Consider the following 25,642-nt stretch of genomic DNA (forward strand, 5'->3'; position numbering starts at 1 on the left):
AGTGGGCAGGACCCAGCCAGAGGGACTCAGCCCCTGCCCCACCCAGATTCTAACGCAACGATGACTAAAATCCAAAGGTCCCTTCCCCTGTGGGGCTCTGTTCCCCCCACTCTGCTCCCCCGCCAGCCGGCTGGGAGATAACCTGCAGCCCCCTCCCCGCCCACAGACACCCCTGGGATTGCTGATGGGCCCGGGAGCTGAGTGTGTGACTCCAGCCCTCCCCCTCCATGCTGCAGGGCCCGGGGGAGCAAAGGGCAGGGGCTGGGGGTGAGCAGAGAGGCAGCTGCCTCCATCCCGGCCACATCTGCAGCAGCTGGGAGCAAACCTGGCCGAGGTTACGGCACTGCCGCGAGCCAGTGCTGCAGGTGGGTGGCTGCGAGGTGCAGAGCTGAGGGGCTGGGTGAGGGGGGCACCCACCGCCGGATCCCACCCGGGCACCATCCCACAGGACTCTGCTGCTTCAAAGATACGGCCTGGCCCTGCAGCCTGGCCATGAGCTATCACCAAGGGGGGCCAGGAGGGGCAACGCTGAGCCATGGGGCCAACCCGCAGAGGGCAGCCAGAGTCAGGGCACGGCCCTGCGCTCAGTGGGAGCAGAGCGCGCGCAGAACATCCCACGATTGGGCCCACAATGCCAGTTCTCCCAGGTTGGGTCCCTTTTCCCCTTCCTCTGAGGCCCAGGCAGGCCAGCATGACACACACACACTTCCTGGGGCGGGCAGCCGTGCCAGCGCTGCGATGGGCGGGCACCCAACCCCAGCCCTCTGACCAGCCTGACTCCTGCACGTGCTCAGAGTCACGTCTGCTGCCAGATGCTGGGATCCTCGCCCTGGTCTGTTCACTCCCTCTGAAGCACCTGGCACCGGCCTCTGCCACAAGACAGGACACGGGGCTGGCTGGGTCATTGCTCTGACCCTGTGCAGCCGTTTGTACAGCAGAAATCCACGTGTACTGCGTCCAGCCCCTCCTGTCTGGGAGCAGGGAGCCAGACTCCAACCCGGCTCGTGCAGCACGAATATCGCGCCCAGTCCTGGGGGCCGCGTTTTAAAGGGGGCGAAGAATGACAGGGGAGGGTACAGGGAAGAGCCACAAAAGTGCTTCAAGTGCTGGAGAAAACAGCCGAGAGAGACTGAAAGAGCTCGGCCTGTCCAGCTTGGGAAAACCAGACTGAGTGACTTATTCCAGCGTCTAGGCCGGGCCCTTGGTGGGGAGACGCTAGGGGGTGCTAAGGGGCTCCGGGACCCAGCGGGGAGGAGAAGAACAAGAGCCACTGCCTAGATGCTGAAGCCAGCAGCCGAGGGCGCACGCTCTAGTGGTTTGTGAACAGCACTAACCAGCGTAGCCCTCCGGACCGGCCCTCCCTTTGTGCGGCAGGACACAGACCATATCCGAAACGAGGCCTGGGACAGCTCCACCCTAGAACAAGGAGTTACCATGGGGGGGCCACTGACTGAACTCCAGCAGCAGCCCTTGGGGGGGCTCTGCTTTCCAAAGTGCTGTGTCGCCGCCCGGGGAGCCAGAAGGGCCAGTGGTGGAGTGGAGGCAGGACACAGCTGGCCTCTCGGCCCACCCCCGACCCACATTGGGGCTCAGACCTGCTGAGGTACCTGGGCTGTGTCTCCCCTGTGCTGCCTAGGAGGGGGTGCTTAGTGCCTTTGCAAAGCCCATGCACCAGGCTGCACCAAAGCGCCGACAGGATACGATGCCAGGGGCTGCTGCTGGTACCCCAGGACCCCCCCCCGCAGGGACTCAGGACATCTCCCCTTCCCATTGCCTGGTTGGACCAGTTCCCCCCCAGACCTGCCCCTGTGTGCCACAGACGCTGCCCTTTTCCCTCCAACCCGCCCGGCTGGCAGCAGGCTGCACGCGGCCCCCAGGTGCGGGAGTCAGGGCTCCACCCAGTGACTGGCAAGGGGCACAGGTTTGCTGGAGCGGGTTATTTTCAATGAGCTGCCCAGCCCGTGGAGCTGGTGAGCACCAGTCCGCGCTGCCCGCGATCTCTGTAGAGCTGGCGAAGGGACGGCCAGGCCTTGGAGTGAAAGAAACTCTGCGGAGGATGCGGACAGCTGCTCGCCCTCCCCCAGCCCTGGCCTGGCATCCCTGAGCTGCACTGCACCACCGCAGGCGAATGCCGTCCGGAGATGCCCGGGGGTGGGGAGCTCGGCATCACCACTGATGAGGTCAAGAGCCAGATCCGGCAGGACAGCTGCTGCCAGGCTCCGAGATGAGCACCGCTGAGACCTAGACCCTGAGGAGAGAGCGTCAAGCCACAGGCAAATTTGCTAAATGACTCCAGCAGCCAGGAGAGGCCTTGCCCTCGCTCTGCTGCCCCAGGGGGGTGCTGGGCATCAGGGACGTATCCCCCTAGCCCCTCGTCACGCTACCAGCCACCTCCACTGCAATGCCGCAGCTTCTCCAGCAGGTGGCACCAGTTCAATGAGAAACCTGCACCACAATCCCACTGCATGGCCCCCAGGGCCAGGCGCTCTGCGCCCCCGAGACCCCCCACCAAGGGCCAAGAGCCCCTCACCCTGAGCCCAGCGCCCCGGGACAGGTGTCTCTGGGGGAGGGGACACACGTGAACTCAGCCTGTGACTGCGCCAGGAGCGGGTGCCAGGCTGGATAGGAAATGGCTTTGTGGGGTGTAGCTGGGGGCATGGGGGAGGGGCTCCCAGCCCCCCATCTCCTGGGGTGTTTCACGTGGGGGACTCAGGCCAGGTTCGTTGCACTGACAACGACAGAAACGGGCTTGGAGCCTTTCCGCCAGTCCCTGAATTGCACTAAATAATAAAGCACCCACAGGCCAGACACGCAGGGGTTAAATGACCCGCCAGAGACTCCCGCCAAACGCCACCGCTCGCTGCAAAATGTAACCCCTTCTTCCCCTCCACTGACCATTCTGGGTGGGGCAGCTGCTACCAACCCTCCAGTCCCTTCCCAGGGCACTGTCAGGGAGACAAACCCCAGAGGCTCTTCCTGCATCACCGAAAGGCAGCCAGCTCTGGGGTGGAACGCGGCAGCTGTTTAACGGCGCACGAACATATTGCACAACACATGGGGACAGAAGGGAGAGATCCCAGTGCACACGGCGTGTAAGGAAGCCAAGCCAACCAAACTGCTAGCACGGACCTTCGCGGTGAGTCGCCGGCGAGCTCAATCCACGAGCCCCGAAGCCGGGACCGTGTGGTTTGGGGCTTTGAACTCTGAACCAGCTGGGTCTGGGCAAGGCCTGGGGCTAACCCCTAGTCTGCAGAAACTGCCATGGGGTCACTCACAACCCTCCCTGCCACTCCACAGCCACTGCAGAACCCGCCTGGCAGCCAGGATCCCCGGACTAGGACCCAGACAGGCAGCGCCCTCCCGCCAACCAGCCAGGGCGCTGGGCGCTGCAGCCCCGGGTTCAGAGGCATGCTCGTGACAGCCCCCCTGTGCTGTGACCCCCGGGGCAGGCTGTGCCCCAGCAGTGACCAGAGCACTGAGCTCAGCGGGGGAGGATACGCAGCAACCCAGCCCCTGGCACTAAGAGGGGCCTGGCCTTGCGGGCGCGGCTGCCCGTAAGAGCCCAGCTTGTGGGGGCCCCACAGTCAAGACCTTGTCTCTGGCCACTGCGGCCAAGGCAAAGTGAGCATTGTTCATGCACGCAGCCCCCCAGAGCTCTCGCCTGCCGCTGCCTGCCAGGGTGGGCGGCTCGTACCCCATTCGCCTGCGCACGCGCCCGACGCCTGAAATCTGCCAGAGGAGGGGTGCCAAGGGAACAGGAGGGGGCAGCGCACACCAGGACAGGGAGCCCAGAGCACCACAACCAAACACCGCCAGCCCCGTCAGACCAGGGACTGGCTGGGGCCGGAGACTGGAGTCACCAGCTGCCAAGGGGGCGTCTCTCTCCAGGAACCCCTCCCCCGTCGCCCCCCGCTGCGGCAGCCGGGGCCCTCCCCCCACTCACCTGATGATGTCGATGTGCCCGTTCTTGGCTGCCAGGTGCAGGGGGCTGGTGCCGTTGGGGTCGGTGGTGTCTCCCGGCTTGGGCTCCAGCAGGGCTGTGCACATGTTGCTACTCAGGAGCAGTTGGACCACCTGGGGCACCAGGGATGGAAGGGACAGGGCTGGAGAGACAGCTCGGCTCCCCTGGAGACGCAGATCCCAGCCCGGGGGCGGGACACGGCCCAGCTCCACGGTGCAGAGAGCACGGGCTGGGCCACCCACCCCGGCACCAGACCCATCCACGCACCCTTGAACCGGATCCCCTGGGCAGGGCAGGCTCTGGACCGCAGGACAGGGCAGCCGTTAAGCTGTGGTCCAGGGCCTGGGGTGCTGACCACAGACAGGCCGGCGTTTTTCAGCGAGCCGGAGAACGTCTGCACTGGCCAGGAGAGCCCGGGCAGGAAGGTTTGTAAAGCATCAAACTACCCCCAGTTTCTTCTGAGCCCCTGGGGCTGTTTGCCAGGCGGCCTGGCCCAGCACCCCCAACCGAACGCTGCCCCTGCCAGGGGAGCAGACCCGCAGCCTGCCCGGCTGCTCCCGGGCACTGGTCTGGGATGCACTGAGCTCCGCCCTGCCTTCGGGAGCAACTCACCTCCCCCCGCTCTGCACTCTGAAGGGCAGGCTGGGCTCTTGGGGCATCCCAGCCCCCGGTACCCTGTGCCCCCCGCCCCGGGTGCTTCATGCCAGCTGCAGGAATGCAAGGGAGTATTTTCCCAGTCTCAGCCGATGTGGAGCAGGAGGGAGAGCGGCTCCTGCCCTCCGTCTCCCCAGTGTGACCAGGGCAGCCGGGGAGTGAATCCAGATTTCCCCCGCTGGGGGTGAGAGCAGGATCCCGGGAGTGGAGTGGGATCCCGGGCAGGGACAGGGCGAAGCTCCCCACGCATACGTAGCCCCAGCCGTGCCCAGGGAGAGGGTTGCCAGGCCAGCTGAGGCCTGCAGCAGGTTCCGCGGGTGCTGCTGACTGTGTCATCGAAACGGGGCTCAGGCATCTGGACGGACTTACCCCGACCCGGCCAAACTCACACGCCAAGTCCAGGGGCGTCTTCCCGCAATTGTCCATGATGCACGGATTGGACTGGTGCTGCAGCAGCATCTCCGACTGCGGGGTGGGCAGAGAGGGCAGAGCTCAGCACAACGCCCCACGGAGCTGGCACAGCACACGGAGCCCGGCCCACCCCTCGGGGCAGGGGCGTCAGGGCAGCATCAGCCAGAACAGGAACCCCTTCAGAGTACGTGGCACCATCCCGGGCTCCAGCTGGAGATGCAGTCTGACACCGGCTTGGCCAGTGCCCCTCAATCCCTGCCCGCAGCCCCCTGCTAGCCCAGCCCTGGGCCCCCCCCAGCTCTGCCAGTGCCCCTCAATCCCTGCCCACAGCCCCCTGCTAGCCCAGCCCTGGGCCCCCCCAGCTCTGCCAGTGCCCCTCAATCCCTGCCCACAGCCCCCTGCTAGCTCAGCCCTGGGCCCCCCAGCTCTGCCAGTGCCCCTCAATCCCTGCCCACAGCCCCCTGCTAGCTCAGCCCTGGGCCCCCCCAGCTCTGCCAGTGCCCCTCAATCCCTGCCCACAGCCCCCTGCTAGCCCAGCCCTGGGCCCCCCCCCAGCTCTGCCAGTGCCCCTCAATCCCTGCCCACAGCCCCCTGCTAGCTCAGCCCTGGGCCCCCCCAGCTCTGCCAGTGCCCCTCAATCCTGACCCACAGCCCCCTGCTATCCCAGCCCTGGGCCCCCCCCAGCTCTGCCAGTGCCCCTCAATCCCTGCCCACAGCCCCCTGCTAGCTCAGCCCTGGGCCCCCACACAGCTCTGCCAGTGCCCCTCAATCCTGACCCACAGCCCCCTGCTATCCCAGACTTCTTGAAATACCAGTTATGCCAAACTGAAGGGTGATTCTGGGATAGGGAGAAATGTCCCGCCAGGACGAGAATGAAACCTACCAAGCTCCCCGATGGGTGACCAGCTGTCATACATGTGGCCAGGCCTCCAGCCCCAGCTGCTATCCCAACTCACCCTTCAGTCCCCTGCCCTCTGGCGGGGGCACCCCCCCTTTTACACACAGAGCGCCAGCCAGCCAGCGCCCACTGCCCACGTGAGCAGGCAGATCCAGGAGCCTGGCCAGCGCTCAGAAATACAGCCGCCCGCCCCTCTGGCCAGCGCTCAGAATGCCCAAGGGAAGAAAGCCGGCTTGGGGCGGGCAGCTGAGCACATGGGCTTGCCCAGCTCCCGGCTCCCGAGATGCTCCCCATCCTCCCACACCCTCCAGCCTCCCCCATGCTGCGGAGCGGCTGCCGGCTGACCGTGCTGTCAGCCCACCAGTCCTGACCCGGCGCCCAGCTCCCAGCTCGCAGACCAGGCCCCCGGGAGTGGTCAGCGAGCCCGGCCCCCCCTTACCACGTCATAGTGCCCGTGCTGCGCCGCCAGGTGCAGGGGGATCTGCCCCTCGTCCGACTGGACGTTCACGGCCGACCCGGCTTTCAGCACCATTTTCATGGGCTCCTTCTTGCCTTGCCAGGCAGCGTAGTGCAGGGGCCGCATCCCTGCAGGGACGGAAGGGGAACGGCCGGCTGAGCAAGAGGTGCCCCCCCAGCCAGCAACCCGGCCACAGCCCGCACGGGAGGCCTGGCTGAGTGGGTGCCTCCCGCCTCCAGCCCTGTCCAGGGAGGAACCGACAGAGCGGCTGCCCCCGGAGCCGTGTGTGGCCCCGGGCCAGGGCCAGGAGTGGAAGTGACCCGCTGGGGGGGTGACACGGCAGGGAGAGGAGGGGGCAGGGTAAGAGGGAAAGGAGGGGGCTGCCGAGGAGACAGGTTCTGGGCAGTATCCCCCCTAGGGCTGTGGGGTGCCTAAGCTGCAGGGGGGAGCCCGAGAACTGCTCACAGCCAAGGCAGAGTCAGGCTTCCCGGCTTAATGGTGCTGCTGAGGCCTGCCCGTGTGCTGGGGGTGAGGGCGCTGGCACCGGACGAGCTCTGAGCTCCCTACCCAGCCCCAGCGGTGGGGTCCCGCCAGCACGCTGGCTGACCTGCTCTGGGGCTCGGGTCTCTAGGGCATCAGGCTGGCAGCATGGAGAGCCTGTGGCCCCTGCTGGGAGCAGCCGGACGGGCACGGCCCAGGCACCACTGCTGTCCCCAGGCCAGTTACGGAGCTCCCTGGGGTCGCACTGAGCTCCCAGCCCCTGGCAGGGACCCCGGCACTTGCCTTTATTGTCCTTGATGTCCACAGCGGCCTGGGCCTCCAGCAGCAGTGAGATGAGCTCCGTGTTCCCATTGAGAGCAGCGTGGTGCAGGGCCGAGAACCTGGGGAGACAAGGCACAGGGGGAGGCCGTGACCTCGGGCGCAGATTAGCGCGTTAACGCCAGGAGGATGTTTCTAAGGGTCTGGGGACCCCACCACCCTCGCAGTCAGCCCCCTCCCCACGGAGCACAGGCTGGCGCGCAGGAGAACACCGCAGAGAGTGCAGCACGAACCACACCACAGCCCAGGCCTACAACAAGGGCTGGGAGATGTGGGATTCGCTCTTTGGTGCGGAACTCGATTGAGATTTCCCCCTGGGTTACAGCAGCAGGGCCCCAGCTCAGCTCAGCTGGAAGGCAGCACTGGGTTTCTGGGGAGACCCTGGGGGGTCCAGGGGACAGGCAGTGGGATCCCAGGAAGTCAGTGACCCAGGGAATCGCCATCACCACAGGGCAGGGAATCTGCTTTTTAACCAAATTCTCCCCCCCCCCCCCGCCCCCCTCCCCCGGTTTGGCACCCAATTCTCCAGCCAGGCCTGCAGTTGACTCTATGTCTTGGATCAAGAACCCACTGCGAAAATGGGACTGAAAAGCGGTGTGGCCTAGTGCACAGAGCACTGGACTGGGATCTAGGGGGCCTGGGTTCTCTTCCAAGCACCAGCCTGCTGGGTGACCTTGGGCAAAGCCCTTCATTGCTCAGTGCCTCAGTTTCCCTTTCACCCGTTGCCTGTTTGGACCATCGGGGCAGGGGCTGTGTGTTCGTGCTGCACCCAGCACAGTGGAGGCCCCATCTGGGCTGGCCTCTAGCTGCTACTGAAATATAAACAATAAACCGGAAGGAGCACCCAGGACCTTTCCTGGGTCCCTGACCCTTTGCTCCAGCCCCCGAGTCCTGCAGCCTCTCCGGCTACGAGACTGGGTGTGCCGGGTCGTGTGCTGTGGTGCCGGACGCTGAGCCGAGCAATCCAGGCTGCAAGGGGCCACGGGCAAGGCCTTGCTCAGCCCCTCCCAGCCAGGCTCATCAGGAGAAAGCAGGACAGGCGCTGACCTACTTGCTTCTGTAAACAACCCAGAATCCTCTGCGCCACTACGATGTTCTCCTGCTGCCTGCGTCCCACAGCGCACAGCTCCTTACCCGGGAGGAGGGGTCTGGGCAACCGGCTGCCCAGGGGTGCTGCTCGCTGGAGGGGGAGTCGGGGGAAACCGTTAGCTAGAGCGCAAGGGCTGAATCCGGAGCAGGGACCGTGCAGGGAGCACCCCGGGGGCTCTGGCTACACTAACACTAGCAGGTCCCGGCTCAGCCCCCGTGTTGCCTCGAACAGCCTGAGCGTGTTCATGGGACATGTCTGGCAGGCCCAGGGCAGGCCTAGAGAACCCAGGCTCAGCTGCGCTGTCTCCGGGAAGCGCCTTCGTTCCACGCGGGAGATTGTGTCTGTGCCCACCGTGTTCGTAGCTCTCTCTCTGCAGCCTGCAGGGCTGGCCGGGGTGACAGGCTGTGCATACCATGCCGTGGCCACGCGACCACTGGGGGGCGCTCTGGCTCCTCCGGAGGCTCAGGGGTTCAATCCCCCGCTCCTGGCGACCCAGCGAGGGGCCTGTAGGACTAATAATCCAGAGGCCCCGAGAGACCCGGATAGCAACACGGGGCCGTGTCATTCACATGGGAGGCAGGTGCTGTGCCAGCCCAGCGTTTGCCCAGCCACAGCAGACTGCCCCAGGGAGGGGATCGTGCCCGGGGGGGGGGGGGGTGCAGGGGAGTTGCCCACGAGGCCAATCACTAGGAAGGGGCAAAGGGAATAAAAAGGAACCAAAGCACCTCAATGGGAACCCCTGCCCGGAACCCACCCAACTCCCTGATTGAGTTCTCCAGCGGTGCCTGCCCACGCCCCCCGGTACTGCAGCTGGGCCCAGGTCTGCCTCAGTGCTCTCCCCGCCCTGCCACCCCACAGCAGCCATTTGCTCATCCCACGCGGCTCAGGCAGGCTGCAGAGCAGCCTCGGCAGTGCTCTCATCTCTCCTGCCTCTCTGCTGTTGGCTGCTGATGCAGAGCACGGCAGGCTGGGAAAGCCCCGCTAGGTCACGCAGCCCCCAGGGAGCCAGCCCAGGGCCCTTGCTGCCAGCAGAGCCCACAGCCAAAGGCAGGGGGAGGGGGAAGTAAAGAAGCCGGCTTTTGCAGCTATTCATTTTCTTTTCAGCTCCGGCTTCCCAGCGTCTCTGTTGGCCCTGACTGCTCCAGGCAAACCTGCGTGCGCGGCTCTCAAAGGGTTCGGAGTTACCTGGCAAAGGCAGAACAGATTGCGTCTGTTCAGCTCCAAGGGAGGAGAGAGAAACCCAATGTACCAGCTTCTGTGCTGCTGTCAGGGCAGGCCTGCCTCTCTGAGCCGCTCGCTGGCCAGCTTTCAGGGCTGGGGCTGGCCCGCTGGGCTGGGGGAGATGGGCACAACCATGGCCATGAGCTCTTTGCCGTCTGCACGAAGCCCAGACTCATGCAGAAACCACCGTTTGTCCCTAGGGAGCTCACGGCGAAGGCTTGGGGCATTTCCCTAAAGCCCCGCGGGAGATCCCAGATCCACCCAGCCTGTAGAGGGCTTTGGAGGATGGGGTGAGCGTGTCTCTGTGCCGTGGGGCTGTCCGGGGCTGTGTGTTCAGACAGAAAAAAAATTAGCTCTGAAAGGTGGTTTTGGAAACAGCTGCCCACCCCCCAGGGCTCCAGCTCCCCGGCGCATGCCGCCATCCCAGGCCCCACAGCCACTGCGGGCTACCTCCCGCCAGGTCCTCCGTCCCGACAGGGCACTGCGATCTCAGAGAGGTATATGGGGGAGGAAGCAGAGAACAGGCTGCTACTGATGCTGCAGAGAGCAGGGGCCTGGAAGATTCTGCTGCGAAGGAGAGAACAGGGGCAACAGGCAGCCCTGAGCACTGGCCTTCGAGCCTCTGGATTTACGTGCCCCTGCCCAGCAGCACTGCCTAGGCCCGTGTGCGCACTGCGGCCTGTGGTGCTGCCTGGCACTGTCCGTGGGCGCGCCTACGCCTGCGTGATGTGGCCGAAGATCCAGCTCGGGAGCTGCCGGGACTCCAAGGGAGCCAGCCCAGAAGCTGTTAATTGAGAGGAATCCGTGTCCTGTGGAGGCGTCTCTCTGTCCCCGCAGCCACTCAGCCTCTGCTCGGAGCGGGAACAGCAGGGCCCGGAGCAACAGGAACCATGTTTGTTCTACAGCGTAATGAGACCGAGCCAGGAGCGCGAGGGAGAGTGTCTCCTCCCCGCGCCCATGGGTCCAGAGCGCCCCCAAGCCAGCCTGGCGCAGTCAGCCAGGGGCACTGCCTGGCCCTTCCCCTGGCCTGAACTCCGGGTTCTGCACTCCCCCTTCCTTTCCAGCTGGTTGCCTCTAACATCTGGGGCCCAGCATCCCCCCGCTAGCGGGGTCACTGAAGGCTGTGGGCAGAACACAGACCCCTGCCTACAAAATACCCCCGGTCCCTTTCTGATGGAGTTACTGGTGACTGTGCAGCTGGCCTCGGGCCGACTGCGAGGCCAGGCGGGTTTGCGCCGTTATTTACAGGGAACCTTTAATCTTGAAAACTGCCTCGGAGCATAGGCGCCGACTCCGTGGGTGCTCCGGGACAGGAGCACCCACGGGGGGAAATCAGTGAGTGCTCTGCACCCACCGGCAGCCAAGCTCCCTGCCCCGCCCCACCTCCTCCCCGAGCGCACCACATCCCTGCTCCTCCACCTACCTCCCAGCACTTGCCCCCACCAAACAGCTGTAGCAAGCTACGGGAGGGAGGGGGGAGGAGCAGGAACGTGGCACGCTCAGCGGAGGAGGCGGGGCCAGGGCGGGGATTTGGGGAAGGAGTCGAATAGGGGCAGGGAGGGGGTGGAGTCGGGGTGGGGACTTTGGGGAAGGGGTTAGAATGGGGGGGTGGAGTTGGGGTGGGGACTCTGGGGAAGGGGTTAGAATGGGGGTGGAGTTGGGGTGGGGACTCTGGGGAAGGGGTTAGAATGGGGGTGGGGGGTGGAGTTGGGGTGGGGACTCTGGGGAAGGGGTTAGAATGGGGGTGGGGGTGGAGTCAGGACAGGGACTCTAGGGAAGGGGTTAGAATGGGGGTGGGGGGTGGAGTCAGGGCGGGGACTCTGGGGAAGGGGTTAGAATGGGGGGGTGGAGTTGGGGTGGGGACTCTGGGGAAGGGGTTAGAATGGGGGTGGGGCAGGGTTGGAGTCGGGGCGGGCCCAGGGCAGAGTGGGGTCGCACACCCACCGGCATGAGCAGAAGTCGGCGCCTAGGCCTCGGAGGAAGCCGGGCCTAGAGAGGAGCGCGCCGGGGTGGAGACAGAACACCTGGGCTCTAGTCTGATTTTAGACTAAGCTTTTGGGCATAGAGGCCGTGTCTTCCCAGGTGTGCGTTGCCCCTAGCCCAGGCGGGGTTCCCACGGGGGGCAGCCCCAATTTGTGGAACTGCAGCTTGCTCTAGCCCAGGGCTTTGGAGCCAGCCAGCGGCTGGTTTCAAGAGCAGTTTAGGCAGCGCTGGCGTGACTCCTCTGCATCCCGTGTCCATTTTCCAGACCACGCAGGCCCGGTCTGAGGGAAACACGGCAGAGCATTAACTCCAGCCCACGGGACTGGCTTTTCGTCCCACCCGTGTCTGCAAAACTGATTTGGCACGAATCACGCGGCTATTCCACTGAGGTCCATTAGATACTAGGCCCCACACCAGGCAGCGCTCCCCTCTGCCGTCCACTGAAAGCTCAGGGGACACAGTGCCAGCTAGGGAGTCTGCCTGGGGCTAACATGGAAACTGGAGGTTTTGGAAACTAGCTTTTCCCCCAGGCTGCTCGAAGGCAACAAATAGCAACCCCGTTTCCCAGAGCAACCCATGAAAGCAAAGCCGCTGGGCAGAGGGGTCCTAACACTGGGGGTGCTCAGCGCGTGGGGAGTGGACGCTGCCGAACCAGATGAAGCCTCCTCCCTCTCCCGAACTCTGAGACATCTCAGAGCTGGGCTTGGCAAAAAAGAAGAGGCCCTTGTCAACCAAGGGGGAAAACGCAGGTGCCAACAGACCATAGAGAGCAATTCACTCACAGAGCAGCCCGATTTCATCATGGAGCTTGGAGGGCTCTCAGACACCCGAGATACTCTTCTGCTAGCTCCATCCAAGCGGCAAGCACCGCCCCCATTCACACACTCAGCTGGGCACCGGGGCATGCAGGTGGCACCGACTTACCCATCAGTGTCTTGGAAGTTGACATTGACTTTCTTTGCCGACCCGAGGAGCTCTGGGGGAGAGAGAAAGCAAGCGTTAAACAAGTGACAGAGACGTTCACCCAAGCTCTGACAAATGGCACTTTGTCCCTTGCTTTGTAAAAGCCGTTTGATGCTAATTTAAGGGCCCCTGCAGACCCACGGAACGGGGACAGCCCTGAAAGCAGCAGGGGAGACTCGATCCTCCCTCGGAGGGACCCCACTCTGGGATGGGACATGGCCCATGCAGAAAATCCCAGCAAAGGGCCCAGCCACGGCCAGCTGTGGGGGGGATTTCGGAACGTGGGCACTTTACCACAAGGAACTGGGCCGGGATGCCCAGTTCATCTGCTGTGTGCCACCAGCCTGGGCAGGATTCGAATCAGCACCTCACCAGAGAGACGCGCCAGAGCTCAGGCCTCTAAGCCAGCCAGACTTCCGTGGGCTCTGGCTCAGGGCCTGCACGGCCTACAGTGTTCATTTCTGTCACATCAGGGCACAGGGAATTGGGGACGGGAGGGGACGTTACAGACGTTACAGCCCAGAGGGCTGGCTGGGCATCACCCCCTGCTCTGACAATGTCAGGGTTCCCAGGCAGCCCAGGCCGGGGCCCACGCAGATGAGGGCTGGCAGGATTTCGTGTTGGAAGCGGGGATCCTGTCACAACTCTTCCTTTCCCACCACAGCCAGGTCTCCTCGAGCCCAGGAAAGAGCAGAGGGAGACCAAGGCCTCGGCAAAGCACAGGCCCCCACGAATAATCCCATCGCATGGCTCGGGGTTACTCCCCCCCGGAAGGGCTTTGCAGAGTCAGGGGTTAGAAAAGTGGGTTAAACCCACAGGCACACAAATCTGTGATGGGTGCCACTGGCTAGGGGTGGCCACGCTGCCCAGCAGTGCTGGGACGAGGAGCGAGACACGCTGGCATTGTGTATTTCAGCCCCCTCACCCCTCCCTGCCCTGGGGAAATGAGCTGTACTGGTAACAGCACAGCTCCACCAGGATAACTGCGTCTGCACTAAATTAAATAAATTAATGGAAATATCCCATCTCCTAGAACTGGAAGGGACCTTGAAAGTCATCGAGTCCAGCCCCCTGCCTTCACTAGCAGGACCAAGGGGCTTCTGCCGGCACCGCGGTTGCTCAGGGTCTCACCTCTGCACATGCTTGGCGGGGATGAGTGTATCACAGCCCCTTACATCTCTGGAGAGGAGAACAAAGCACCTTCCCCAGGAATTTCTACCTTCATCCTCCCCTGAAATGCAACTACCTCTGGGCGAGACACAGCATTGCCAGCTCTTGGGATTATCTCGTGGTACACAGTGTTTCTTTCTTACAGCCCTAGCTCCTGGAGTCATGTTATTTTGACAGAATTTCAGCTTTAATTATTAACAACAACAAAAGTTACGTTTCTGGCATGGTCACCAAGGAAGCCGGAAAACCTGATCCCTAAAGGTTCAATGCCCAGAAAAAACGAGAACCCAAAACTTGGTATTTTTTAAAATCACGTGATTTGGGGGCCAATCTCATCACTCTTTGGGGCCTGAATCACTTTTTTTTTTTTAATGCTTGGGGTTGATCCACCTGGAAGTGGGACAGCGATAGAAGAGTGCTCAGAAAACTACACAGGACAGGTGCAGTGACGGGGACAGCACGCACTGCGAGAGTCCCACGAGGCAGCATGGAGGGACCCGGGGCTTAGCGCCCCTGCTGCACAAAATGGGCCATGGGGACAGGAGCTTGATGCCCACGATTGACCCGTTCTCTGGAAGGCTGCTGCCCCTCACACACACCGGGGCGCTGGGTGCAGTGGCTTGGGAAGAAGAGCACCCCCTACTGAGTTATCACCACGCCCCCCAGTGCCCTGGCCTCTGCTCGGAGCTCTCCCGATGAGCTGCCCCACGCCTGCCGAGCGAGCAGGAGAGCGGAGAGCCCGACTGAAGGATCGCTGTTAACAAGCTGCACCATCAGAGCCTCGATAAATCAAGGCGAGACGCTCGAGGAAGGGAAAGGAGGGGAGCGAACTGCGAGTCTATCACCTTCTACGGCTGTTCCTGCCTCACCCCTTACCCTTGGGGTCAGCATCACGGGGCAGCCAGACCTCACCCCCTCTGAACCCTCCCTTGAACACACACGCATGCACCAGTGCTTGTGTTTCCAGCAGGAGAGGCAGGGAAGGCCGCTGCGCTCTGGCAGGCTTGCCCGTTTCTCCCAGGTACCCCTCGTGCCCCAGGCCATGCTGTGCAGGACTTTCCCGCAGGCATCTTCTCCTGTCTCTCCTTGCGCTGTCAGGGTGCAGGGGCCTCCCCCACCTCCCTGGAGCCTCCCTCTGTGCCGAGCCGCTCTCCGGGAGGCTGGGGACGCTCGGTGGAGCACACATCTGCAGCACGTCCCTTTGGAGAAAGAAGGGGCAGCTCAGTGTAACACCTGGCAGGCAGCCGCAGATTACACGGGGAGGGCAGGGGAGTCTGAGAGGAGCCCGTTCCTTCCCTCGGTGCAGGCCTGGCCTCCTCCAGCAGGTCCCCAAAGCCCAGCGGCTGGGCTGCTCCGCGCTCTGCCGTCACTCGCCGCCCCGGTGGGATCGCAGAAGCAGGGGGGGAGGGGGAATTACGCTACACTTGCTGGAGTTGGGCCCAAGTGCCGGGAAAGCAGCACAGGCCATATCAGGACAAAGAGAACGGAGCTTTCCAGCAACCTGTCTCCGTCCCTCTGTCTGCGATGCCAGGCCGCTGGCCCTTAGCAGCCAGGAGACCTGGGCAGCCACTGAGGCAGCTTCCAGAGCCCGGGGCTTGGCAAGCAACCCTGCAGTGCCCAGGCATGAAACCAGGTGCCATCTTCCTCTCTCCCGCCCGCCCCATCGGCTGCTGTCCTGACTGCACTGCCGGTGGGCCCCTGCCCCAGATCCCTGCCCCAATCTCGGCAGGGTCCTGCCTCTGCGACCCGCTGCTTCAGAGCGAGGTGAGACATTCTCTGACCCCCCGGTCCAACTGGGCGAGGGGCAGGGTGTTCTCCCAATGCCTGCAGGAGCCCCAGCTCAGATCCATGAGACATGCAGCCCCGATAGCAGAGACAATGCCGGAGACAGCTCCCTATTAGGGCTTTGCTGGGGCGAGTCTGCTCTGCGACCACCGCTGCCAATGCCCGACTTGTTCACCTTTCCCATTCACCACGTGTCACACCGGAGTAGATGGACCAATAGTGTCCTCTGACATGGGAGGAGGCCGGATCCTGGAGCAGGCCGACCTATGGCATGGTCTGATCACGGAGGTGGGATGCTGGACTCCAGGGGCCTAGGGGTGACTTGAGGTCATGGTCCCTCTAGGCCAGCAGCCCTACCGAAGTCTGTGACCCCATTCAGCAGGAAGCGTGACACTGCCCTAGCCAGGGAAACGATCTGGCAATCCTCATCTGCCTCCATTGGACACTCACTTCCAGCCATTACCAGACCTTTCCCAGCCCATGATCTGAATCTGCGTCTCTCAGCTGCAGAGCATCACATCTGCTAAGCTCTCTCATTTCCTATGCCCAGAGGCCTGGCCCACCTTCACCCGAGTGCTGTCCACAAATAAGGGTCCTGGCTGACATGCGCATTCATCTCCCCAGTATCCGAGCCTGCCGCACAGATGAAATCCCCCAGAGATCCACATACATCAGAGAAAGCGTCTCCTTCAACAGAGCCACCGCCGCCCCTTGGCCTGCGGCTCAGGCAGAAAAGGAGCAAATGCTCCTTCTGATGCTGAGAAATACTCCAAGCCTCAGAACGACTGCCGAGCCCCAAACTCCTGCCTCCTCCTGGTCTCCTCAGCCAGTGCTGGCCTCCCCTCTGCACTGTCCCCAATTCCAGTTCAGTAACAGGTATTGCTTTATCCGGTCCCACGGGGGCTGCAGCCTAGGCAGCGGCTCCTCGGGACCACGCCGGGGCAGTGCTGGTAAGACCTTTCACACTGCGATCCGGTGCCGGGGGATGTGTGGTCCGTACAGTGGGCCAGGTACCACGTCAGGCCATCCAGCTCATGGTCTGAAACATCACAAAAGTGTGACGCGCACACACAAGGCATCATCTCTCCAAGGAGAGACGGAGCCCCCAGCAGCCCGGCTCCAGGGAGAGATGCTAGACACGCAGTTTATAGCTCCAGAACAAGGGTAAGAAGAAGTCACTGATCGGGGTGGGGACATGTAGCTGGTCATCGCTGTTATACCCTGGGGGTGGGGAATGCCCCTACACACATCCAGCCTTCTCCACAGAGAGATTCCCGGCGGCTTGGAGCCCCAGAGTGGGACAGTCCCCATCAGGGGGCGACAGCAAACCGGGCTGCATGCTCAGAGGGTTAAAGGGGCCTGCCCCGGCCAGGCACTCATCCCGGAAGGGCTAAATGGATCCAGCGAGGGGATCACCTGCTCAGCCAGAGCGATGACACCGCCACCGCCCAACCATCTGTGGCCCCCAGCCACTCCCACTCCGGCACAAGCCAGAGCCCTGTGCGATCAACACACACCAGTGCCGCTTCCGCCATGCTCCCCTGCCACCGGGGGCCTCACAGCTGGGCCGGCCTCACCCCCACTAGGGCAGGACAGTTCCCTGTGTCAGATTCCCCCCAGCGCTCTCTCCAGCCCAGCATCACTCGGTTCCAGCGATGAACCCTCCCCGGCGAACACAGCCGACAGCCGGGCCCTGCCTGACCCGAGCGCGTGGGCCCTGCCCAACGCCAAGCCCCCTGCTCTCCCCAGGGCACAGCGGCTGCCCCGGGCAGCTCCTTCCCGCTTCTCCAGAGCCGCAGCCTTTGACGGCGCTTGGCGATTGCTCCCCCTTCGGCAGCACCCAGCCCCTGCTCCTGCCGGCTGAGAAGACACGCGGCCCCTTCGGCAGATAGTGGTGCGCCCCTCCCCGGTGCCACCCTTTATTCCATCTGGAAACAAGGCAGCTGCAGGTCGCAGGGAGGCTGGCGCTATGCGGAGCTGTTTTTCCATCAGGCTGGAAAGTTGGCAGTGCACTGCTGGCTGCGTCCCAAAGGTGAGCGGCTCCCTGCATCCCAGCAGCCGAGCGCTGAGCAAGACGACAGGCTCACCTGGGGACGCCCTCTCCCCCAGTGCCCACCTAGGCCCTACACGCCCATTGTGTGCCTAGATGGCTGTGAGAGCTCCCTGCAGCCAGCACCGTCCCACCCAGGAACCAGGGGACAAGGAGCAAGAGGGGTCAGGTCTCTCCTGGTCCTGAATCCACTAATGTTTTGCCCAGCCCCAGACACTGGAGCACTTCGCAGCTGCTGACTGGCCACAGCCCCCCACATACCCTGCACCTGTCGGGCGAGGGAGCATCTCCTGCATCCTGGGTGCAGGCAGACAGCCGTCTCTGCTGCTGACGGAGGGCCCCCTAGGGTCCTAGGCCCCAGATCTCCAGCGCTGGAGGAGATATCGAAGAGGGGCCGAGAGGAACCTTTTGAACTGGATGCCTTGGCAGGCAGCCCAGCATCTGCCCGAAGTATCTGTTCTGACGTGGAGAAGAAGTGACTTTAAAAACTAAATTCAGGCTGAAAAAGCACATACAAGAGTGGCTGGAGCCAAGGGAAATGAACACAAAGGCGGCTCGATCTCCTTCATCTTTGTTTCTTCTTTTTTTTTTGTCTGGTTTGGCAAATTCTGTATGAAAAGACCAAAATGTGGACAGTTTCACACCTTACGTCACATTCGGTTAGAAGTCACCGACGGGGGGGGGGGGGGGGGAGGAAGCCGGTACAAATTACCGGGGCCCAGCGGTCTGGAGGGGGGCCCAGGGCCTGGCTTCGTCGGCCCTGTTTAGCCAGTCTGCCCTTGTTGGGGGGCCCCAAAAAAATTTTCACCGGGGCCCAAACCCACTCTCAGCGGCCCTGTTTAGTCCCTTGGCACTGTCCGGCCCAAACAGAGCTCAGTGGGATTCCCGGTGGTTGGGCGAAACAGTTCCCTGGGAGACATCCCAGTTAAACAGAGTTCCAAAGGAAGTGGGTCCCCGACAAGGCAGTGCACACAGTAAATAGCGATGCCAGATGGGCTCTTATTGACGCCATCCATTGACACGCAGACCAGGGAGAACACAACAGCCTTGAAAGGTGACAAGTACAAAGATGGATAGAACATATTATCACTGAACAAAATCTGTGATTAGCCTGCAGAACTATCTGCTGCATAACACGATTGAGGCAAGTAGGTTTCAATATTTATACTGATAAGATCAGCATCTGTAACACACTAAGTAGGGTACCAATTTTAAGAGCTCACTCCTCATACTATAGGGTGAAGATGCTCAACAGCCAAGTACAGGAAGCAATCTTCTGCCTAGTGCAGGATCACACTATCAGCTGGACTGGGGGATTTTTATCCTTCCTCGGAAGCATCAGGAATTGGCCTCCATTGGAGAGTGGTTTCTGAGGAGCTGGCCCATCGGCCTGTGCTGGCAGAGAGGAAGGAGGCTGGAGCGTACGGACCATTGCTCTGTTCCGGTACAGGAACTCTTATGTTCCTAACAGCTGCGTCTGTTTTTCAGCAGAGACCAGAATGCAGCTGAAATTGACAATGAAGAATTAAGAGACTCCTTGAGCAGGCAGAGAGGCAGGAGACAGGATAAATGGAAGCAACAGTGAGGGATTTGGTACCGTCAGAGCAACTGAGTTAAAACCAGTGGCTGTAATGGATGCATGGCCATCACAGGGTGCCTGGCCCTGTGATTAAAGCAGGTTCAGCTCCCCTGCACCAGAGCAGGGGCTCCCAGTAGGGTTAGTTAAGAGGGAAGGGCAGCACCTGGACACCATAAAAGATCTGGAAGAGACCCAGTGAGAGGCAGGGTGGGAATGGGGAGATGTTTGGGGATTTCAATTTTCAATCGCTAGCCAAAGGGAATGAACGTCACTAGAAGCAAGATGAAAGATGAGTGTAATTCAGATCTTTATGGAGAACAGGTGCATGTCATTAACAGGTTTACATTTCTGGGCGCACTGTTTGACAATAAACTGACTTGGAAGGGTCACACAGAAAAGTTTTACAAACAAATGTAAGGGTAGGCTTAATCTATTTACAAGCATTGCTGGGATTAACCAGGGAGCAGATAAGAAGGTACTGAAGATGCTGTATACAGCGTTAATAAGATCAGGCGTAGATTACGAGCGTCAAGCCTTTAATTCTGCATCCAGACCAGGGCTTTAGAAGTTTGAGTCAATTCAAGACCCAAGCGCTACGAATTGCATGTCGTGCATTGTTATGACACCACTGTGTGTAACACCGGTAGCTATTTGAGAAATGCCTATCAGTTTAAGAATGGAAATGTTAGGTCTGCATTTTGGGTTAAACTCAAGGGAAACATGGCAGATAAGAATCGTGGACAAACAAATGATGAATGTTGGGAATTATGCAGCAGGAACGTAGGCTGACACAAAGTCCCTCATGCTGTTTGGGTTAAAATGTAGGTAAAAGACTGAAGCGAAAAGGAAAGTCTAGAAGAGATTAAGATCGATAGCTCTGGGGCTGTAATTTATACCTGGCAAATCATCTTTCTGGATGTGGATTTAGAATTGTAGAATAAAATAAAGGGAAAGACAAAGTCATTCTATATGACAGATAAGGTTTAAAAAGACCAGGTGGATGAGGTAATATCTTTTATTGGACCAATTTACGATAAAGTTTATGAGTTTATATATGGTAAATGGAGTCACCAGTGCACAATATATTCTGACAGATCTAAAGATGGGGAAGAAAAGGTAGAGTGGGAGCAGCCTTTTGACCCCTGAGACTGGAGTTAAGAAATCTAAAAGAATATCTAATTTTGCAGCCACGCTAACTGGTGAATTGGTGGGAATCATGTTAGCGCTAAACTAGATATGGGACGTATGGCCTACCGCAGCTATTCTCTCTTTGGATTCATCATCAGGTATACTGCCGGCAAGTAAAAGGGGTATAACAAAAAGCCAGAGTGATCTAATAAATGAAATATTGTGTTTGGCAACAGAGTTAGCACACTCAGGTAGGGTGACCAGATGTCCCGATTTTATAGGGACAGTCCCAATTTTGGGGTCTTTTTTTTATATAGGCTCCTATTCCCCCCCACCCCCTGTCCCGATTTTTCACACTTGCTGTCTGGTCACCCTACGCTTAGGTGCGAACAGAGCACTAGCATGGATTCCAGCACCTGCTGGACCCACCTGGCAGTGAAATGGCAGATGAGAAGCGAACAACATTTTAAAACATGGAGAAACGGAGTAAAGATTCCTTTGAGCAAGTAGGAATTTCAAAGTTTAGTTAAAAGGGGTTGAAAGAGGAACAGCAGGAATTGTGGGCCATGGAGAAACGTGGAAGAACATTCTATGAAGTGTGCCCCATACTAGAAGATAACGAGGTACTCGTATTTAGAATAAGTGGTCACTGTGGTTTGAATAATACTTTGTGTTTATTGAAGAGACACAGAGTTGGGGTGGGGAACAGCTGTAAGGATAAGGAAACAGCTGACACGGGAATGTTCCCAGGAAAGACAGGCTCTTTAGGAAGCAGTCAGACGCATTCAGGTGACAGACTATAGTAGGAGGGGGTTACTGAGAGGGATGGGAACGAGGGGGGGGTCATTAAAAAAGCTCAACGACGTTTTTTTAAGGCGCTAGAGCAGGGAGTGCAGTGCAGCGCCATGAATGCATGAGGAATATAGTAGGTGGTGGTTACGGACTCAGTAGATGCGTCTGCTTCGCCATAAAGCAGCAGCAGCAGCAGCGGCGGCGAGAGCCAGTCAGGAGAAGTCCGGAGACTGAGGGAGGCTCTCTCTGGGGAAAACTGTAGAGTCCAGGACGCTCACCGCAGGCCCGCCCTGGGAATAGGGAGACATTGGCTAGGAGATGTTTGGGACCAGGGAGAAGCCCGAAGACAGGAGAGCAACAAGAGGGGTTTGCTGGCTGGCGTCCCCAAGCCAGAAAGCCACGGCCAAGAGCCAGAGAGGGCTGCAGGCGGAGGAGCTCATCCACTGACATCTCCAGGGTTGGAGAGCAGGACCCAGGGGCACAGTGAGCGGGCCAGGGAGCATGAGGACTCAGAAGAGGGGAAACTGAGGCAAGTGTTCCTTGCACGCTGCAGCCAGCTGCAGGAGGGCACTCCAGGCAGGGCCACTCGACCACAGCACCAGAGAACCCATGAAGTCCCTCTAAGAACCCCACCCCCTTCTCTGCCAGAGAGCACACCCCGCCCTCTGATCAACCCACCGCCGAGCTGACTCCAGCATCTACAAATGACAACATTTGTAGATGCTGCACCCAACTGCTTTGAGGCTCCCAAAGGCCTTTGCAAAGACGGGTAAATATTATCCCAACCTTAGAGAGAGAGAACGAGCATGAGGGCTTTGCAGAGTCAGGAGTAGAACGGCCACTGGACCACACTGCTTTGATAGCACCTTTGATCCCAAAGGAGCCCAATGTGCTTTACAAACTACAGAATCCCTATGCCCACCACTGGATGGCAGCCACCTCTGGAGTGGAACATGGCTGCTGTTTAACCGCACACAGCAACACGTTGGCAAAGTGACAGAACCGCAGTTGGTTTCGAGGCTGGGCTTGTTCTCCTTCGGGGTTGGCGCTCATTCTGGCTGTGCAGAGGCCTCCCCGCTCCCCCAAGGCTACTGGGTTTGGCAGGGCGGCCCACGCCTGGCGTCACTACTGTTCATGCTGCGCTAGCAGAACGCTAAATGGAGCCTGGCTGTGCTCAGACCCCAAACTGTGCCTGGCAGAGGGTGGGACTTTCCTCCCGCTAAACGGCAGAGAAAATAAGATACTGGGACACAATCCAATTACCAAAATTATGACAGATTTTGTAAGATTTACATAAGATTTACTCACTAATACAGCTAAGGCTTTCAATTAAAGGGATCTTCATCCCGGCCCTGGCACGGCCGCAGTATGGGAGCAGGGGAAGCCACAGCACAAAGACGCAGGGCCAACGCAAACAGAGCCGCCTGGGTTTGAATTACAAACCCGTTCTTTGACACCTTTACTCTTCGGCAGGAGCAGGGGGTGCTGGAGTAGGGACCAGACGTTTGTCCAACCCTGCTCTAACCGCCAGTCTGATCTTCCACTGCTCCTAGCCCCAGTGGCAAATTATGGGTCTGAATTTTCCCAGCATAGCCAAGCCCAGTGTCACTCCCTGGGACAGCCCTGAGCAGAACCATGGCTACCGGCTCTGGAGCTGGAAGGACAGTCTCACGGTCGAGATGTTGGGCTGGGACTCAGTGCAGCTGGATCCCATCCCCAGCTCTGCTCCAGACGGCCTGCGTGCGTGCACCTGGGCACGTCACCGAATCTCGTCCCCCTCGCGCAGTGGGAGGCAGGTCAGCTCCCCGAATCTCTCCTTGCTCATTTGGGACGTTTCCCCAGAGTCTCCTGGCAACGACCGTGCTGCTGGCGTCGCGGGGCTGAGCCGTGTGCCCCAGAGCAGCCTGATAACCAGGTCTCACAGGTACGTAGGGACTTCCCTTCCGAAGGGCCCCACCGCACCCACAGACTACAGCACCCCTGGGGGGTGCACGGCCATCAGCTCACCAGCCGCACGTGGAGGGGAAACGCTGGCCAGGACGGCGGGGCAAACCCTGATTGCCAGGCAGAGCCATGGGGTTCACCAGCCCTGGAGGACAAGACAGGACCTCGGTTTTTGAAAGTCCTCTCCGAACAACTCACACGTGGCTCGGGGCAGGGAGTTCACACTAGCCACCACCTTGGAAGAAGGGAACCCCTGAGCCGACACTGCTGGGGTCCCTGCGCCTAGCTCTCGAAGGAGGGTAAAGGCACACAGCTGGGAGCAGGCTCTGGTCCAGTCTCCCCACTGGTAACAAAGGGATAACACCCCTGCCCTGCCCCACATCCGCTCGGGCTGAGCCCCCGCTCTCTTGGCGTTCATCATCGTTACTGGTAACACAGCTGGGCTGGGCCAGCAGGGTGACCTCGCCCACCTAGGCCAAGGGGCCCCACCCCAGCCCAGGACGCTACTAGCCCCACGGCAATCTCACTGGGTTGCCTGCCTAAGAGCGGGCACCAGCCGGCACCACGCCAGGCCGTGACTAACAGCATCCGGCAGAGCAACGGGAGGGCAGGTGAAACCGTTCTTTGCAAAGAGCATCCTCCCAGAGCCAGAAGCGCTCCACGCACACATCTGGCAGTTACCATGGCAACGCCAGGTCTGTCTTGCAGGGACGAGGCAAAGCGGATGCTGCTGCTGGCAAGGGCCCGGGCCTTGTGGCTCTGTGCCCAGACAGACGTTCCCAAGCGGGGAGGAGGGCAGGATGGGAGACACAGCCGCCTGTCTCAGGGCTATTGACAAGACAACGCTGTTCGGAGGGAACAACCGGGGCTGCCGGGGCGAGGCTAACAGAGCACCAGACAGGAGAGCCAGGAGTCACTGCACGCCGGACAGCGGAGGCGGGGCCGGCATGGTTAGAGAGCCCACTGCTGGGGAGGGGACTTCTCTGGGAGGTGGGTGTCCTGCCTGCCGCCTCCCCAGCACTGGCTCTAAAGCGCCTCGGAGCCCCTTCCCCTCAGCAGGCTGTCCGTTCCCTCGGCTCAGTTCCCTGGTCTCTGTTTGCAGTCACATGAGAGTAGGCAGCTCTTCTCTAGCCCGTTCCAGCAGCAGGGCTGTATCGTTACCCACATTGTACAGCAGGGGAAACTGAGGCTGAGAGAGGGACGGCGCTCTCAACCGGCCACTGGCAGAACTGAATAGACCCAGGTCTCCTGAGTCCCAGTCCAGTGCTCTATCATGTAGGGCACACTGCCTCTCTCTTTCAGTTAATTTCCTTCTCATTACACCAGAAACTAGAGCCCGTCCACCCACTAGTAACCCAGGGGCCCCCAGACCAGGCAGCGCCTAGCACCATGCTGGCACTGTGCCAGGAGCCCAAGTGGTAACAGGAAGCAAGTGGACCTGCACTGGTTTCTGCAGGAGGCAAAGCCCCCTCGCCATCACCCCCCGCCCCAGGCAGCAGGTCCCTGTAGCTTCCAGCCCAGGCTGTGCAATTCCCTTCACCCCCTGCCGCTGGGCGCCACGTGTCACGAGTGCCCAGCATAAAGGCAGCTGCCGCTGTCTCTCCGCACCCCTCCCCATGGCCCATCTCGGTGCCCAACACAGATCCCTGGGAGGTCTTTGAGGAGGGACCCCAGGGTGCAGGCAGGACAGCCTCAGCAAGGCCTTCTGTCTCTTCCACCCCCTGGGGCGGTGCTGGCCTTTTCTGCAGCGAGAGCTCCCCTCCCCTCCAGTGCCAGTCGGGCGGCCTACATACCCCGTGTAGCCCGAAGGATTAATTTGCTGGTCTGTATAAATACATTTTTCTTATAAATTTAAGTATTTAATGTAATAGGCTTATAGATTTATATTAAAAATAAGTTTGGCTGTAATGCAAGAGACCTACAGGCCAAAACCCTGTATGTTAAGCTAAGGCAGTTAGCACATTTTGGGACCCTGACCCAAAAAAGGACTAATAGACAAAACACCCACACAGATGTCTAACCATGCAGAATGGCAGAGGGGATTTTTACAAAGTTGTGCCCACAAATGTAACAAGTACACCACAAATGCTACTTACCTGTCATCTATATGCACATACATATTAGCCTATGGAGTAAGTGCACCCTAACATTTCTGTGGGGAAAGAATACAATTTGGGCATAAGAGGAAGGATTTCTGACCAATGCCCTATAAAAAGGCGAGGCAGCTCGCCATTAAAAAGGCAATCTACCCACCTATCTACTCTTCATTGCCTCCACCTTCAACAACATATCGATGCTCCCCATCTACGACGGCTATTAACTATTAATAGGCCGTACTTTATTTCTTTTCAAACTTTAAGTTTAAGGTAACTAGGCTAAGCTTGCGTTTATTTCAGTTTAAAATGTATAAAGCTACGTAAAGAGAGTAAACAGCTCTGCAGTAGGTTCCTCTGCCGGAGGTGTAAAAACAGAACTGCCACAGGTGTGGTCCTGTATCTTCCAACACCAGGTTATTAAAGCAAAGTGTATTAACCACATTTGCAGCTCATAATATTGTCTTATTATATGTATCTCTTAAATAACAGTAATACAAGTGTAACTCTGTAATTCTAACGGTTTTACCATTTGCTTACTATTTCATTGATTTTAATAAAAGGTCTTTATAACTGTATCTGTCTCAGTGCGAGCTTCCTGTCATACCCCCGAAGGTCCTTTTATAAACTCTGTAAAGCCTAAT

General features: G+C 59.9%; 1 protein-coding gene across 1 annotated transcript in view; it reads right to left on the reverse strand.

The window, feature by feature from the left end:
* Positions 1-25,642, reverse strand: part of CASKIN1 (CASK interacting protein 1) — a 157,140-nt gene that overhangs the window by 38,220 nt on the left and 93,278 nt on the right. The window contains exons 2-6 of the mRNA XM_054042108.1: positions 12,419-12,470; positions 7,165-7,262; positions 6,364-6,509; positions 4,985-5,080; positions 3,944-4,074 (exon numbers count right to left, since the gene is read on the reverse strand). Of these exons, the coding sequence (XP_053898083.1) occupies positions 3,944-4,074; positions 4,985-5,080; positions 6,364-6,509; positions 7,165-7,262; positions 12,419-12,470 (523 nt within the window). The remainder of the gene's footprint in view (positions 1-3,943; positions 4,075-4,984; positions 5,081-6,363; positions 6,510-7,164; positions 7,263-12,418; positions 12,471-25,642) is intronic.

This window comes from Malaclemys terrapin, chromosome 10 (genome assembly GCF_027887155.1).
Source record: "Malaclemys terrapin pileata isolate rMalTer1 chromosome 10, rMalTer1.hap1, whole genome shotgun sequence".
NCBI classification, from domain to species: Eukaryota; Metazoa; Chordata; order Testudines; family Emydidae; genus Malaclemys; species Malaclemys terrapin.